Source organism: Mustela lutreola, chromosome 5 (assembly GCF_030435805.1).
Source record: "Mustela lutreola isolate mMusLut2 chromosome 5, mMusLut2.pri, whole genome shotgun sequence".
In the NCBI taxonomy this organism is placed as follows: Eukaryota; Metazoa; Chordata; class Mammalia; order Carnivora; family Mustelidae; genus Mustela; species Mustela lutreola.
In genome coordinates, this window is record NC_081294.1 from 94,740,290 (window position 1) to 94,757,045 (window position 16,756).

A 16,756-nucleotide genomic window follows, 5' to 3' on the forward strand; every position below is an offset into this window, starting at 1 on the left:
CAAAGACCATGATGTCAGGACCCCTCCCCACTTGTAGCTTCCTCATGATCTAGCAGCCTATGAAAGAGAGGGCATGTGGTCTGTTCTGTTCATCCCCAGAACACACAGCCACTGGTAGACTAGGAACACAGTAACCACACTAAAAACCCCTATAAGGACAAGGAAAGAATGGGAAACATACAGCAGGCACATACCAATTTTCAAAAACTGGCAGGAATTGTGAGGATTCCTTGCTCTGATGAAGTTCCTGGGATAGCTCATTAAAGTGATTTGGTGTTTTTTTTTCGAGCAGAAATTTATTTAGCCATTGTACTACTGATCCCTGGTCTTGCCTGCCAAGAATTCTTTCTTATCTGTTACCCTCCACAACCGTATCCTGGGCAGCTACTAGTAAAGATTCCTGCTGATGCTGGTTTGAAGCCTGAGGATTGCTTTAGAGATCAAATAACCACAAGCTTTTGTAGGGAAAGCTCATGATGCCTTTGGTAATATATTACCTTCAAAAACTTAGTAGGTATCTTGTCTGTTTATGTCCAGATTCATGTTAAAATAATTCTACCCAAATAATTTTTTGGTCATTTGTTGTTTTTTTAAGATTTTATTTATTTATTTGACAGAGAGAGAACACAAGTAGGCAGAGAGGCAGGCAGAGAGAGAGGAGGAAGCAGGCTCCCTGCCAAGCGGAGGGCCCGATGTAGGACTCAATCCCAGGACCCTGAGATCATGACCTGAGCTGAAGGCAGAGGTTTAACCCACTGAGCCACCCAGGTGCCTGGTCAGTTGTTCTTAAACCTACTGGATCTTTTTACATTGACTCATAAATCCTGTCCATCTTGCTTTTCCTCGATTTAATAGAATCTGCTTTGGGGCCTTCTGAAACAGTGGGCTTGAAAGCAGCATTCTTTAATTTCTGCAGTTCAGTAACTCTGAGTGACAGTCTTTTCTCCTGATATTTGGAGGACAGAGCAATTGGCTCTGCCAGCCATCTCAAGTCCTAGATTGTAAGCCACAGCCAGAATCTCTTGTAGTAGAAGTCTTTTCCTTCCATCTTTGCAAACTGAATGGTCTCAGTTGAGTTCATCTCTCTCATATAATCTTTCTAAAAGTCCAAATAGCAACAAACATGCACCAACATTAGTTCTTCCCCAGCAGTTCCCCCAGAGCAAAGTCTCAGTAGGTAATTGTTCTGCCTTCCAAGTTATGACGTGAAATCATTTTAACAAATGTTACCCATGGTATACTGAGGATTGCCAGCTTCCCAGCCAGCAATGTCTCGGTCCTCACTTTCTCTTCGTATACATCTTTCCTTTTTCTTAGAGCAGTACCTTATTCCTAGTAGCAGCCTCTGTGTGTGTAAGGGTACAGGTTAAGCAGCTACACAAAAACCAACCAAAAGCCCAGTGACTCAAATAAGATAAAAGCTGTTTCTCTTCAGAAAGGATTAGTGGTTGGCAGAGGCTGGGACCACTGGGGAATTACTGTTTGATGGTTACCAAGTTTCCGTTTGGGGTGTTGGAAAAGTTTTGGAAACAGTGGTAGTGGTTGCACAACAGTGTGAACCGAGTGCAATTAGTGCCACTGAGTTATGCACTTAAAAATGGCTAAAATGGGAGTTCTGGCAAGAGTGGGAAGGAGAGTGGACCCCAGAGAGCCCTGAGCAGCCCCACCCCCATGGCCTAGTTACCACCACACCCAGGAGGAGGCACAGCTGCCCTAGCTGGCCCAGTCCCCATCACTGTCACCAGGAGGAGCAGCAAGTTGGGGGAGGTTACCAGCCCCTGCCCACCCTCTGCTCTTCAAACACCAGGCACAGTAGCCTGGGACCATCGCCTCCACGGTGGCCATGGGCAACAGCAAAGTCATTACAACAAAGGTTCCGGAAACAGTAAAGTAGTTCTGTCAACAGGAATGAGACCAAGGAAGGTATGTTTGTATATCAGACTGTCATAAAAAATAACCCCGGGAAGTACCTGTGCAGAAGAAGGCCAGCCCGCCTGCAGGCCCCAGTTCCCACCTGACTGCACCTGACCATTGGCAGCGACCACTCCTCCAGCCCTCCCGCGCAGGGATAAGCCCTGGAGGGCGCTGACAGGCAGGGTTCAGGAGAGCAAGGCAGGCCAGGGAGATGATTCTGCAGGGGTCCTCCTTGGCAGAGACCATCTACCCTCTGAAGAGGACGCTTTGAAGAAAGTAAGGAAAATTAAAATGAGAACCAATGTCAGAAGCACCTCGAGATCCCTGCCAATTTCACCTCAATGACCCATGCAGATGTCCAGAAAACCCCAAACCATGAGATTTCACAGAAGCAAAAACAGCCAATTTACAGCTGAGAGTTGGTTGGCTTACAAGCCTGACAGTGCAAGGCTAAGAAAATCACTGACATGATTTGGTTTAGTCATCCAACAGGAGGAGGTAGATAAGAAATTCCAGGAATAAAAAATGAGCAAAAGTAGCGATTCACAGACCTGTACCCCTGGGGATAAAAATACATTATATGTTTATTTAAAAAAAATTTAAAAATAAGAAATTTAAAAAAAAAAAAAAAGAGCAAGAGAATGTAGCCAAAGACCTTAACTGCTTGCACTGTACCCATTAAACAGGTAACCAGAATTTCTAATCTGCGTGATCTATGCACCATGGGGTTTCTATTTTTACAAAAAAATGCCCCTTTTTGGTAATGATAAATGTATTTGGTTTGGGTTTTGTTTTGTTTTGTTTTAAGCCTGATTTTTCTCAACCCATCATGAAAGGTTTTTAATATTGTTTCATAACTGGTCAAGTTGAGATTTTTAGGGACCTCATTTTTATTTATTTTTTTTTTTATAATAATTTTTTTTTTTTTTAAGATTTTATTTATTTATTTGTCAGAGAGCGAGCGAGCGAAAGCAAGCACAGGCAGACAGAGTGGAAGGCAGAGTCAGAGGGAGAAGCAGGCTCCCCGTGGAGCAAGGAGCCCGATGTGGGACTCGATCCCAGGACGCTGGGATCATGACCTGAGCCGAAGGCAGCTGCTTAACCAACTGAGCCACCCAGGCGTCCCGGGACCTCATTTTTAATTTGTAATAAAAATTTACAACTTGTGGGGCATCTGGGTGGCTCATTGCGTTAAGGCCTCTGCCTTCGGCTCAGGTCATGATCTCAGGGTCTTGGGATTGAGCCCCACATCGGGCTCTCTGCTCGGCGGGGAGTCTGCTTCCTCCTCTCTCTCTGCCTGCCTCTCTGCCTACTTGTGATCTCTGTCTGTCAAATAAATAAATAATCTTTTTTAAAAAAAAGTTTACGACTTGATTTTTTTTCCAAAAAGTTAGACGGCACACGCCTGTTAACTAAAGTCTTGAACAATTTTTTAAATGGTTAAAGTGGCATTTTTGTTGTAGTTGTTCTATATGTTTTATCACAGTTTTTGAAGAAAGGTTTATTTCTCTTGCAACTAACGGTACAGAGGTGAGTGATCCAGAGCTGGGGAAGTTAGCACTGCCGTCCACGGTATTATGGCCTCTTAAGTCAGTGTTGTCATGTGCTGGTCGCAGCTGGCAAGACAAGTATTTATACAGAGATGACTCCGGAATTTTACTCATCACCTCTTTGAGAGTCCCTTGTCCCATTGTAGATCATGTGGCCACAAATAGTTTTAAGGAAGGCTAGGTATCCTGTGTCCAGTAAAAACTCAGAAAATCCTTTTACTAAAAGAAAGAATTGTTGGGGTGGGGGATAGGAGAGAGATTTCAAGAAAATTGACAGTCGATAGTAAGCTCTGGGAAATGGTGGAGCCTATATGAACCTGGGTAGCCTGATCTTGAACATGTGATCATCCTTAGAAACGTGTCTATAAATATGATTTCATCCTTGAGGGGTAATTTTTCTTTGACCTCAACATTTATTAGTCTCTAGGAGATTACTTTTCCTTTCATTGTTAAAAAAATAAAGCAATATCATTGCTTGTTTTCTTAATACATACATAAAAAAAAATTTTTGTAATGACTTGAGATAAATCTCTGCAACATCCGTACATGCAAAGGGTTCCGTGGCATTAAGTACGTTCACATTGCTGTGCAAACATCACCACCATGTGTCTTCAGGGTTTTTTGTCTTTTCTAGCTGAAGCTGTACCCATTAAATGCTAACTCCCAACCTTGCTCCCCCACTCCCAACCCCTGGCATCCACTGTTTTCCTTTCTGGCTCTATGAATTTAACTCTTAGGAACCTCATGTAAGTTGGAATCATACAATATTTATACTTTTATGACTGACTTACTTTACTTAGCGTAATACCTTCAAGTTATGGTTTAGCATGTATGAAAATCTCTTTCCCTTTTAAGACTGAATAATATTACATTGTATGTCTATACCACATTTTCTTATTTCTTTTTTAAAGATTTTATTTATTTGAGAGAGAGAAAGAGAGAGTGAGCATGAGAAGGGGGAGAGTCAGAGGGAGAAGCAGACTCCCTGCCTAACAGGGAACCTGATGTGGGACTCGATCTCAGGACTCCAGGATCATGACCTGAGCCAAAGGCATTCGCTTAACCAACTGAGCCACCCAGATGCCCCTATACCACATTTTCTTTATGCATTCTTCCACTAATGGACATTTGGGCTACTTGGCTGTTATTCTCATGGTGGTGTAGTAAACACAGGTGTACAGGTATCTCTTTGAGTTCCTGTGGAACACACATCCACAAGTAGAACTGCTAGATCATATGGTAATTATGTGTTTAATTTTTTTAAGGACTTACAATACTGTTTTCCACAGCAGCTACACTTGTTACATTTGCATCAGCAGTATACAAAATCTCCAAATTCTTCACATCCTCATTAACACTATTTTCTATTTTCTAATGTTCATATAATAGCCGTACTAATGGGTGTGAAATTAAAGTGGCAAACTTGTGCTTATATGTATTTATAAGTACCAGAAACAAATTTAAAAGATTTGTTGTAGTCTTGTCAGTGGAATTAAATGTGGAATCCCTGTAGTCCTTAAGATTACTTTTTCACTTCAAGTTTATAATACCTACAATTTTATTAAGACTTCATAGCAATCTCCGGAGGCTTAAAAAGTCAGTGATTTCAGAAGTAAAATTAGATCATGAATTTTTTTTTTTGTCTTTAATGGTGAAGTGGAATCATTTATTAGGAGGTTGAGATGGTTTAAAAATAATTGACAATTTTGCCAACCTACAGATATATGTAATAACTTCCTTTTAATGCTTTGGATCCAATTAATGATTAGTCTGTGTTTTTGTCATTGTTTATTACTAGGAAAACACCATAATTCTGCAGCAGCTACTTCCTCTGCGGGCCAAAGTAGCCAGACTGCTTGGCTATAGCACACATGCTGACTTTGTCCTTGAAATGAACACCGCGAAGAGTACAAGCCATGTAACAGCCTTTCTAGGTTGGGTCTTTTTTAAAATCAGTTGTATATTTCCATTTTTCTTCTTCTTTGACTGTTTCACTGTATTTACCTAAATGCATATGCTCTTGTTACGTATTTGTGCTTCACAGTTTGTCACAAATGTAAGATAAACATGTATTTGGCTCTTTACGGGACCTAGCAGTGTGAGAGGCAACCCCAGAGCGTGAGGTGAAGGCAATGGCCTGAGAAGCCCTCTAAAGAGAAAGAAGGGAACTTAGGGAAGATACAAAGTGACCTAATTCTGATGAGGCCTGTAAGAGAGTAGGTGAATATAGGCAGTCAAGAGGATAACTCAGATGAGAACATGCCAATTTTAAATTAAAGTAAATTAGGGAGAAAGTGAAATAGTCAAAATTAAGCACAGTATAGAAATTGTGGTATCCATCTAAGAAGTGGAATTGCTGTATCCAAATAGACTTTCTTTATAGAGGGATTAGTGATAAAATCCATGGCTGTTAAAGGCATTGAGCAATTTTTAGTAATAGTGATCACAGGTTGCATCTGATTTATTTTCCCTGGCTTTTTGAGGAGCCTCATCTCATTGAAGAATAATCATGTACATGAGATGGTTTCTCTGTTGTTATGTTTCTTGAATTACAACATTCCGGAGTCCAAGTTCTCTGAGCTTTGTTGATGGTGAGAGGAAGTTGTGGCTTGGTTTGGCCGGTGCTGAAAAAAATGGGAGGGCAAGGAGCCATGAAATTAATTACGGGGAAGAAAACAGCAGTGCTGTCATAATAGCGCCAGCTCTCTTTCCCTCCATCCTTTCTTCCACCCTTCCTTCCCCCCAGTTATCTACACCAAGTACTATAAAGAAGAAAGACATTGGTATATGTATGAATGTGCTTGCTCCCCAAAGCAATAAATCACTGACTTTTCCCACTTCCCTCACAGATGATTTAAGCCAGAAATTAAAACCACTGGGTGAGGCAGAGCGAGAGTTTATTTTGAACTTGAAGAAAAAGGAATGTGAAGAGAGAGGTTTTGAATATGATGGGAAAATCAATGCCTGGGATCTATATTACTACATGACTCAGACAGAAGAACTCAAGTACTCCATAGATCAAGAGATCCTCAAGGAATATTTCCCAATTGAAGTGGTCACTGAAGGATTGCTGAACATCTACCAGGAGTTGCTAGGTCTTTCATTTGAGCAAGTGGCAGATGCTCATGTATGGAATAAAAGTGTGACACTTTACACCGTGAAGGATAAAGCCACAGGAGAAGTTCTGGGACAGTTCTACTTGGACCTCTATCCAAGGTACTGAGAATCATGTTGTTAGAAGGGACCCTAGGGATTGAATTCCTACCCAGATTAAGACTCTTGTCTTCCAGAGTTTTCTTGTATGGTTCTTGGAATTCTATGGGAGTAAAGATGTGGGTTCTGAAGTCAGTGTGTCTGGCTCTGTCACTTACTAGGCAACTTAATGTTCCTATGCCTCCATTTCTTTATCTACATTATAGTTTTGATCAAACAGGAATATTAATTCTACCTGCTTCCTAGGATTGTAAGGATAAAACGGTTGGTTAATTATGTATAAAACATTAACTGGAAGACTACCCTGCATATAGAATTGCTTAATAAATGTTTGCAGCCATCATCATCATCTAGTTTGTGCACTGCACTTACTTAATTTAAAATTGGCCTCCAAAATATTTATTGTTCAGGTAATCTCTCTGCCCTTACTCTTCAGTCTCTGGCCACTTCCCTTAGTCCAGCTGAGAGGCAGCACAATACAGCAGGAATAGCAAAATCTTTGTAGTCATTCAAATTGAGTTGGGATGCTTAGGTGATTTAACTTGAGACTCTGTTTCCTCGTCTGTAGTGTGGGAGTGGTGATCCCTTTACAGGATTGTTTCGTGCATTAGGCTATACATGCATATCACCCTGGCTAGGTAGTCAGTCACTGGGAGGAATCAAGAAAACATTGTTGTCTCTGAAACATGTGGTTAACTACGGGCTCTATAGGGCTCCATCAGCCGCGAAAGGATTTGGATCACTTCCTCTCTAGGCTGCTTTCTACAACAAAGCCAACCTGTTGCAATTACCAATTCATTTTACTAACTAGGCCACAGGAAATCCCAGTGACCAGTGACCGCCTACTTTAGTGACACAAACAAGTTTGTTTTTTTTTTTTTAAGATTTTATTTATTTATTTGACAGAGAGAAATTACAAGTACACTGAGAGGCAGGCAGAGAGAGAGAGAGAGAGAAGGAAACAGGCTCCCTGCTGAGCAGAGAGCCCGATGCGGGACTTGATCCCAGGACCCTGAGATCATGACCCGAGCTGAAGGCATCGGCTTAACCCACTGAGCCACCCAGGCGCCCCAGTGACACAAACAAGTTTTTAACCCAAAGACTGGGTGACTTTGGGTGGCTACTGGGAAGGGGGCTGGATAACTGCCTCATCCAGACAGTGGACAGTGGGGCCTTATCCCAGTGTTTTATGGACTTACTTTCACTTTCAAAATGGTCTAAAAATAAGCCCTTGTCATGTAGATGGGTCTCTTTTTAGTAAGAGTGTTAGCATGCAGTTTTAAGCCAGAAATTCTTTCAGGGGAAATCCTTCAGCCCTGGAATCTTTTAGAACTATCCCCAGATTCTACTTCCAGGGTCACAGATAACAGTTCTTACCACCCCAACCTGCTGCCTCCCCACCAACATAGGGTCACTTTCTTTTGTACTCTGAGATCTGGCCTTTACGAGTAGCGCTAGGATGGGAATCAAAAGCCCATCTCTTGTGAAAGTAGTGACCTACTTAATATTCACTTCCTGTCACCTTCCTGTCACTTCCTAAAAGTGAGATGGAGTAACTTGTTTTTTTCTCAGTGACTCAAAAAAGGATATTTGGAGTAGATTTAAGAAAAAACAGTTACTTTTTTTTTAATCACATTTCAGTGTTTATTCATTGAATACTGAAATTCTCAAACAAAACAAAGCCAAGATACTCTGATGATTCCAACATAAGATGCTTGATAGGGACATTTTTATTTATTTTACTTTTTATTATTTTTAAATTTTGTATAGAATTTACTCCTGGGGCATAAGTTTTTATTTCTTCAGTTTCTTCTGGGATATCTTTTTCTTCTGTGTGACCTCCTATTCTGGCTTAGGAACAGTTTGATCAATAAGGATCCTCTCAGTGCGGAAGGGAGAGCTCATGTATGGGTTAACCCAACCAGGAGCCCTGTAAGTTCTACACTGCATCTGGGGGGCACTGTTCACCAGAGAATCTACATTTAAACCCTTAAGGTACAGCATTACTCTCTCCATTTTTAAACATGTACAGTAAAAATTCAGCACTCTCTTTGGGCCGCCAACCCTGTGTTCATCCCCACTCTTTGGCCTGGGCATACCTCCCAAGTCTACCGTTGTAGCGACAGAATGGCCCATACCCCTTCCACAAAGTGGTATCCTTCAGATACTTGGTGGCTTCTTGGATATGCCTGCCTTTGATGCCCTGGGAAGTTTCACATATGTTCTTAAAGTGTACATGAAAACTTGAAACTCTGATTTGCATGATTTTGTAGGGTTTTCTGGGTCAGGTGACTAGCAGAACCATTTTCAGACATCACTTCAGGTCACTTAGGGGAAGAATGATAGGGACATTTTTTAAAATCACCATCATTTTATGGACAAAATATGGAAAGGTAAAATGTCAGAATAAAAAAGACTTTAAAATTAAATAAATCAAGTTTTTTCTTAAAGGAAAGATTAAAAACCCCTCAATGCCACTGACTTTTAAATCAGTAGAAAGTCCTTGATTTTAAGCTATTCTTAGACTTTAAAAGTTCTCCAACTATCGCAGCCCTTGTCTGTCTAACACAGTAGCACCCATATTACTCTCAAATGAAGAATATGCTTTTGGGGGGAAAAACACTTTTTTTGGCCTTTCTTAATGTACTAAGAAGCACTAAATATAATAGAATTAACATGTCCAGATTACTTTAGTTTTCTCATATTAAAAAAAAGGTTTATAAATCTGTTTACACATTTACAGTCAACTATATGAATTATTGTGGAAAGCCCTGAGTAGCCCATTGAGGCACCAATTATCACATTCAGTATATTGTTTCTGGTGTACCCATCCACAGCTTTTGTCCCCGCCTCTGTCTGCCTTCCCTTCCCGTGTCCCTGCTCAGTGCTGACTCAGCCTGTTCAGTAGATCTCATTTGTAGGTCTGGCACACACTGTGTTCCTGTCTTTCCTTCAGAAGTAGAGGATTTTTTCTGTTCCCTTGGCCTTGGCAGTGGGTTTTCTCCAATGCTTTTAGCACAACAGCGTTTCTTGCCCTCCCTCAGAGAAGCGAGGCAATGCTTCATTCCTCTGTCAAGACAGCTGCTTCCTCTCTGGGCCTGCATCAGGACTGATGCTCCAGCAGGGCATCAGCCTGCTGCCCTCTTTGTGTGCGGCCTCAGCGAGGTTCAGGGAGAAGACCCTGCACAAGGAGGCAGAAGATCCTTATCTATAGTGCCCAGGGGCTCCCCGATTTCGCTGATCCACCATGGCCTTTAACAATTTGTTAAAAGACTTCTCCTACTGGCTTCTGTAGTATTTGCCCCAGGCTAAAAAACACGCTTGTGGGGCGCCTGGGTGGCTCAGTGGGTTAAAGCCTCTGCCTTCAGCTTGGGTCATGATCCCAAGGTCCTGGGATCGAGCCCCACATTGGGCTCTCTGCTCAGCAGGGAGCCTGCTTCCCTTCCTTTTTCTCTCTGCCTGCCTCTCTGCCTACTTGTGATCTCTGTCTATCAAATAAATAAATAAAATCTTTAAAAAAAAAAAACACACACACACACACACTTGCTTCCTTGCTTCCTCTCCCCTTGGTGACATCAGTCTTAGACTATAAGTTACTTGATTGCCTTCCCATTAGTGATGAATTCAAGAAAAGTGGTGATTTGGAGATTGTGTAGCGTATTGTTGTATGGGTAGGAGCAGTGTCCTTTCTAGCTTTGTACCTCATCATAGGAAGCTGAAAAAAGCTGGTTGTTTTGTTTTTAATTTGAATAGCAACAGCAGGGAAAGCAGATCATTATAAGGAGTCACCGAGAAAGACAATGTAAACAAAGGTGTATATCAATCAAAACCTATCAAAGTAAAATGTTCTACCCCAAACCTGAATGTACTACTAATCCTCTGAGACAGTGGGGGGGGGGGGGAATGGAAACCTGCTTCTAGAATAAAATCCAATTGCACATACCTTTTTGAGAGACCATCATTGTTTAAAAATAGACAACTTTATAGTGTAATTTTTGTTTTTCCCATGTTAACTAAAAGCATTGTGTTTCAAAAAGGCCTGACTAGTTTATATGAGGAGCACATTTAATTGTGAACACTGATTCTTCCTTCCTTGAATAAAGGGAACAACCTTATTGTCTAGTATTTGGTTTTTATCAATTCTGATTTTAAGAAAAATCTGTTCAGTAAACCAAACTATATCTTTTATTTCAAGTTTGCTTTCATACAATGTAGTATTTAGTGACACCATCTTTGAAAAAGGAAAGTAAGATCCCATCAAAGTAAACATTGGGCTCTACAATGGGTGTGAGGTATATTCTTGATTCTTACATTACAGTTTTTCCACAGAAGAAACCTTGGAGATAAAACTCGTGTGCAGTGATAGTGGGGTTTTGTCTGCACAGTTTTAGCTTGTCCATTTTAATATAATGACCTACTTTCTCAAGGGTGGATTACGTGTTTCAAAGCATCCTCTGGTATCAAATAAGGCTTCGTGATTGAGAGAGGTCACAGCAGTGTTGTTGCTACAGAAGAATGTTCCTATCTCACCAGTGATGCTTCTGGTTCCCAGGGAAGGAAAGTACAACCACGCAGCCTGCTTTGGTCTCCAGCCTGGCTGCCTCCTCCCTGATGGGAGCCGAATGATGTCTGTGGCCGCCCTTGTGGTGAACTTCTCGCAGCCAACAGCAGGCCGGCCCTCTCTCCTGAGGCACGATGAGGTGCGGACCTACTTCCATGAATTTGGTCATGTCATGCATCAGATTTGTGCACAGGTGAGTGATTTTTTTTTTTTTTTTTAAATCTTAAACCTACCAGTTGTTTCCCGGCTTTTTATTTTTTCTACTGCTTTTCGGTTCCTCCCCTTCACGTTTTTTCAGAAGCTGAACATGCTCAAGAATCTCATAGGCGGGGTGCCTGGGTGGCTCAGTGGGTTAAGCGTCTGCCTTCAGCTCAGGTCAGGATCCCAGGGTCCTAGAATCTCATAGGCCTTCTGTAAAAACAAAATTTTTCTTACTTCTCTTACATAGCATATTTTTTGCTCAGAAGTTTATCCCTGATGAAGGGTCTTCATTGAATACCACCCTATGAAGAAAGAAGATTATCACCAAGCCTTATACTCTGCTTTTTTCATTTTATTCTTTTCTTCTCCATAGGATTTAGTGTAACATTCACAGATAAACTGTGCTATAATCTCTCTTTTCTGCTTGTTAATGCTTTGTTTAGTTGAGTGGTTTTCAACTCTCTCAGACTCTGCTCCTTTTTTTTTTTTCCCAAGATTTTATTTATTTATTTGACAGAGAGAGAAATCACAAGTAGGCAGAGAGGCAGGCAGGGGGAGGGGGAACAGGCTCCCCAATGAGCAGAGAGACCGATGCAAGGCTCCATCCCAGGACCCTGAGATCATACTTCAGCCAAACTCAGGAGGCTTAACCCACTGAGTCACCCAGGCGCCCCCAGACTCTACTCCTTTTTTAATAATAAATATGTTGAAACACCTCCCATGAGTAGCCTCGAATTAAAATCATAGATAATATAGTATAACCATGTGGAGAATTTGTCCAGAAGGGTGTATGTGTGTGCAGTGCATTGCAACTGATTTGTAATGCAGTCCAGTAAACTAGGGCCACACTATTCGAGGATAATCCATATGAGCTTGTTGGTATTTGACTGTTATCTGACGTAAGAAAACATTGAGTTAGTAGTTCCATCAAACAGTTTGGAAAACTGATATTAACAGAAATGGAGGAACAGTTTTCCAGATTTGAAATCTCTGTATATCTCTAAAGGCAAACATTTTAATAAGAAGCTTTTTGTTAGAATAGGTTTTTTGTTTTGTTTTGTTTTGTTTTTGTTTTAAGATTTTATTTATTTGACAGAGAGAGATCACAAGTAGGCATAGAGGCAGGCAGAGAGAGAGGAGGAAGCAGGCTCCCCACCGAGCAGAGAGCCCAACGCGGGGCTCAATCCCAGGACCCCTAGATCATGACCCGAGCCAAAGGCAGCGGCTTAACCCACTGAGCCACCCAGGTGCCCCAGAATAGTTCTTGATTTACGGAAAAGTCGCAAAGATAGTACAAAAATTGCCCACATACACCCTTACCCTGTTTCCTCTACTGTTAAAGTCTAGTATTACTGTAACAGATTCGTCACAACCAAGAAGCAAGTATTGCTGCAGTACTCCTAACTAGACTCAGCACTCCATTTGGATTTTACTCATTTTTCCCTAACCGCCTTTCTCCATACAGAGAATATTTTTAGTTGATACAGTGTCCTCGCTGAACATAAACACCATTTTTATGTTTTCCCAATAGATGCCTGGACATGGCTCCGTAGTAAGACATAATGAAGTCTTCATTAGGATTAACCCTGAATCCAGCAGTGAAAACTACAGACTGATAAATTTGGTTTGTGTTGTCAGCCAAGCCCTAGACTGGTATTGCCAACTGTCTTGGTTCAAGTTGCTGTAGTAGAATATCATAGCCTGAGTGGCTTAGAAGCAGCAGAATTTTATTTCTCAGTCAGTTCTGGAGGTTACAAGTTCAGGATCAAGGTGCTGGCAGTCTTGGTATCTGGTAGGAACCTGCTTTCTGGTTCCGAGACAGTGCCTCTCACTATGTGGTTACATGGTGGAAGGGTGGGGGAGCTCCTTAGGATCTTTTTTATAAGGACACTAATCCCATTCATGGAGGCTCTCCTGTCATGACCGAATACCTCCCAAAGGCCTCATCTCCTATCATCACATTGGGAAATAGGTTTCAACATATGAATTGGGGGGAACAGAGACATTCTATATTGGTCGATAGCACAAGTGGTGACATGATTTTCCAAAATGGTGAATGTTTCTTGGGAAAGTTACGAGCAAAAAAGCAATCTTGCTTTAATTTACATAGGTGATCCCCATAGTTAAGAGTCCTGGAAATTGGGGCACCAGATGGTTCAGTCGATTAAGCGTCTGCCTTCGGCTCATGTTGTGATCCCAGGGTCCTAGGATCAAGCCCCACATCAGGCTCCCTGCTCTGTAGGGAGGCTGCTTCTCCCTCTCCCTCTGCCTGCCTCTCTGCCTACTTATGATGTCTCTGTCTGTCTGTCTCTCTCTCTCTAATAAATAAATAAAATTGTAAAAAAAAATAGTGTTGGAAATTAAAACTGGGTACAAAATACTTTACAGAAATATGTGCAGTGGAGTTAGTTAAAACCCAGGCTCACTTAATTATAGACTTTTTACTTAGGTAAATGTCCAGTAGGACATACGAATGGCATGCAGCATATGGGACAATTTTTTTTGTCCTGACATGTGCAGTTCATTCCTAGACATCTCATGTCCCTGGCCTCAGAATAGCCCCTAATCGTTGTAATAACCAAAAATGTACCCACTCAGTTCCAAAATACTATAGTCACTATTGTTAAAAAACTGTTTAGTTCTTTCAAACCTTTTATCCTTACATTCTAGTGTTTCCATGTTTTTTTAAACATATAGCCATTTTTGTCCTGTGTTTAATCCAAGGAAAGGAAATCTTCCAGAACAACCTAAATTTTCTTTCTTACACAGTTTTAGAGTACTTTCACAGCTATAGGGTTCCTGAAATATTTATTTATTTATTTATTTTTTAAAAGATTTTATTTATTTATTTGTAAGAGAGAGAGAGTGAGAGCGAGCACAGGCAGACAGAGTGGAAGGCAGAGTCAGAGGGAGAAGCAGGCTCCCTGCGGAGCAAGGAGCCGGATGTGGGACTCGATCCCAGGACGCTGGGATCATGACCTGAGCCGAAGGCAGCTGCTTAACCAACTGAGCCACCCAGGCGTCCCCCTGAAATATTTATTTATTTATTTATTTATTTTTATTAAAATTTTTTTTTTTTTAAGATTTTATTTATTTATTTGACAGACAGAGATCACAAGTAGGCAGAGAGGCAGGCAGAGAGAGAGGAGGAAGCAGGCTCCCTGCTGAGCAGAGAGCCCGATGTGGGACTCGATCCCAGGACCCTGAGATCATGACCCGAGCCGAAGGCAGCGGCTTAACCCACTGAGCCACCCAGGCGCCCGAAATATTTATTTTTAATCTGCGTCCATTCTATGGCCGCTTCCCGTAGTTAGGCTAAGTCTAGTTTCCATCTTTCTAAAATATTTTTATGAGCAATTTAAAAAAGTCAGATACCTTTTTAAATTTCAGACTTTTCGGGATGCCTGGGTGGCTCAGTTCGTTAAGCAGCTGCCTTCAGCCCAGGTCGTGATCCCAAGATCCTGGGATCAAGTCCCACATCTGGCTCCTGGCTCAGCAGAGAGCCTCCTTCTTCCCCCACTCTGCCTGCTGCTCTTCCTGCTTGTGTTCCCCCTCTCTGTTAAATGAATAAATAAAATCTTTTAAAAATAAATAAATAAATAAATTTCAGACTTTTGGAATATTATTTAGATTATCCAAGATCCAGTTATATATTTGCACACACATAAATTACTGCCTGTTTTTAGAATAGTATATCTTTTTGGATATGAGGATTGTCTGAAAGTCTGATTTAGGCTGTGGATACCTCTTCTAGGAAAATGTACATACATCTCATATACTCAGAATTTTACACGGGGCTCCAAAGGGCTCACAGATTCCTTGAAGCCCAGACCATAATGAATTTCAAATTAAAGAACTCCCAGGTTAGAGCAGTTTCCTCCTTATTTGTATATGGATGATCAGCTAATGATTTCACAAGAAGGTAACTTGGTGTCTTGATCACACTTATTAAGATAATAGTGATTCTTGGGTAGTAGGGTTTTCAGTGCTCTTCCTGTGTGTTCTTGTTTTCAGAACAGTCCTCTTTGAACTGAGTATCGTATGCTTACCATGTGCTCATAATGTTTTTCTCTACCAGTCTGTTATTCTCATGATCTTTTATGTTATTTTTGATCCTTTGAGATGGCCATTTAATGCTGGGAAATAATGTTCCTGGTGTTATGCCCTTTTAGAGCTCTTTGACTCATGACTGAAATACATAAACTCTATGAAAAATAATATATACATTAATCAGTATATATACTGATATGCTGGTGACAGTATATATGGAGATGATAGTGTTTGTATATGGTGTCTCTGTCTTGAAACAGGGGGCTATATTCAATTCTTACAGTTTGCCTAACTTCCTCTATGAACACCAGATATATCATGTAGTTAAATAGTATGTGGTACAATTCCTTGATTGGTCATCTCCTCCTGAGATTATCTGTGAAAAATATTTTTTGACTATTCTTTCAAATGTACTGTAATGTTTTAAGAACTTTTAAAGATATAAACATTGAATTACTATGTTGTACACCTGAAACCAATATAATATTGTATGTCCACTACAGCTCAATTAAATCTTATTTCTTTTTTAAGATTTTATTTATTTATTTGACAGAGAGAGTGAGAGAGCACAAACAGGGGGAGCAGCAGAGGGAGAAGGGAAAAGCAGACTCCTTGCTGAGCAGGGAGCCTGATGTGGGGCTTGATCTTAGGACCCTGAGATCATGACTTGAGCCGAAGGCAGATGCTTAACCATCTGAGCCACCCAGGCACCCCATATTTGAAAAATTTTTAAAGAACTTTTAAGTTAATCATATAGGGAACCAATAATCAGTACTTTTGTCTCAAAAGTAGTAGGCACAGAATCACTTTTCTGCAGCTTTATAATAATTTCACAACCTTTTGTATTGACCTAAACTGGGTGGTAGTGAATAAGAAGCTTAATAGCTTCTGTGTTTAGTAATACTTCTAACTTCTCCAAGAAATACATAGTGAATTAAATATTTGCCGTACAGGGGTCCCTAGGTGGCTAGTCAGTTTAAGTGTCTTACTCTTGATTTTGGTCCAGGTGATGATCTAAAGATTGTTTGATTAAGCCCCACGTCAGCCTTTGCACTGGGTGAGGAGCCCGCTTGAGATTCTCTCTCTCAAAAAAGAAAAAGTTCCCTCTCTCCATCTGCCCCTCCCTTCCTCTCTCTCTTTCTCTCCTTTAAAAAAAAAATTGACATACACGTCTACTAGATTGATTTTTAGATATAGCAGCTCAGTGTCTGGGTTCCCCACTTTGGTATTGTGCAAGTGTGATGACCAGAAGAGCTCGTTGGAGCTT

General features: G+C 41.0%; 1 protein-coding gene across 2 annotated transcripts in view; it reads left to right on the top strand.

The window, feature by feature from the left end:
* Positions 1–16,756, top strand: part of NLN (neurolysin) — a 98,208-nt gene that overhangs the window by 60,893 nt on the left and 20,559 nt on the right. Inside the window, exons 7-9 of one of the 2 annotated variants that reach the window (XM_059175099.1) lie at positions 5,263–5,398; positions 6,314–6,680; positions 11,230–11,377. In XM_059175099.1, coding sequence (XP_059031082.1) covers positions 5,263–5,398; positions 6,314–6,680; positions 11,230–11,377 — 651 coding nt within the window. Of the gene's footprint in view, positions 1–5,262; positions 5,399–6,313; positions 6,681–11,229; positions 11,432–16,756 lie in introns of both variants that reach the window. The other variant, XM_059175098.1, reaches the window with a different exon arrangement.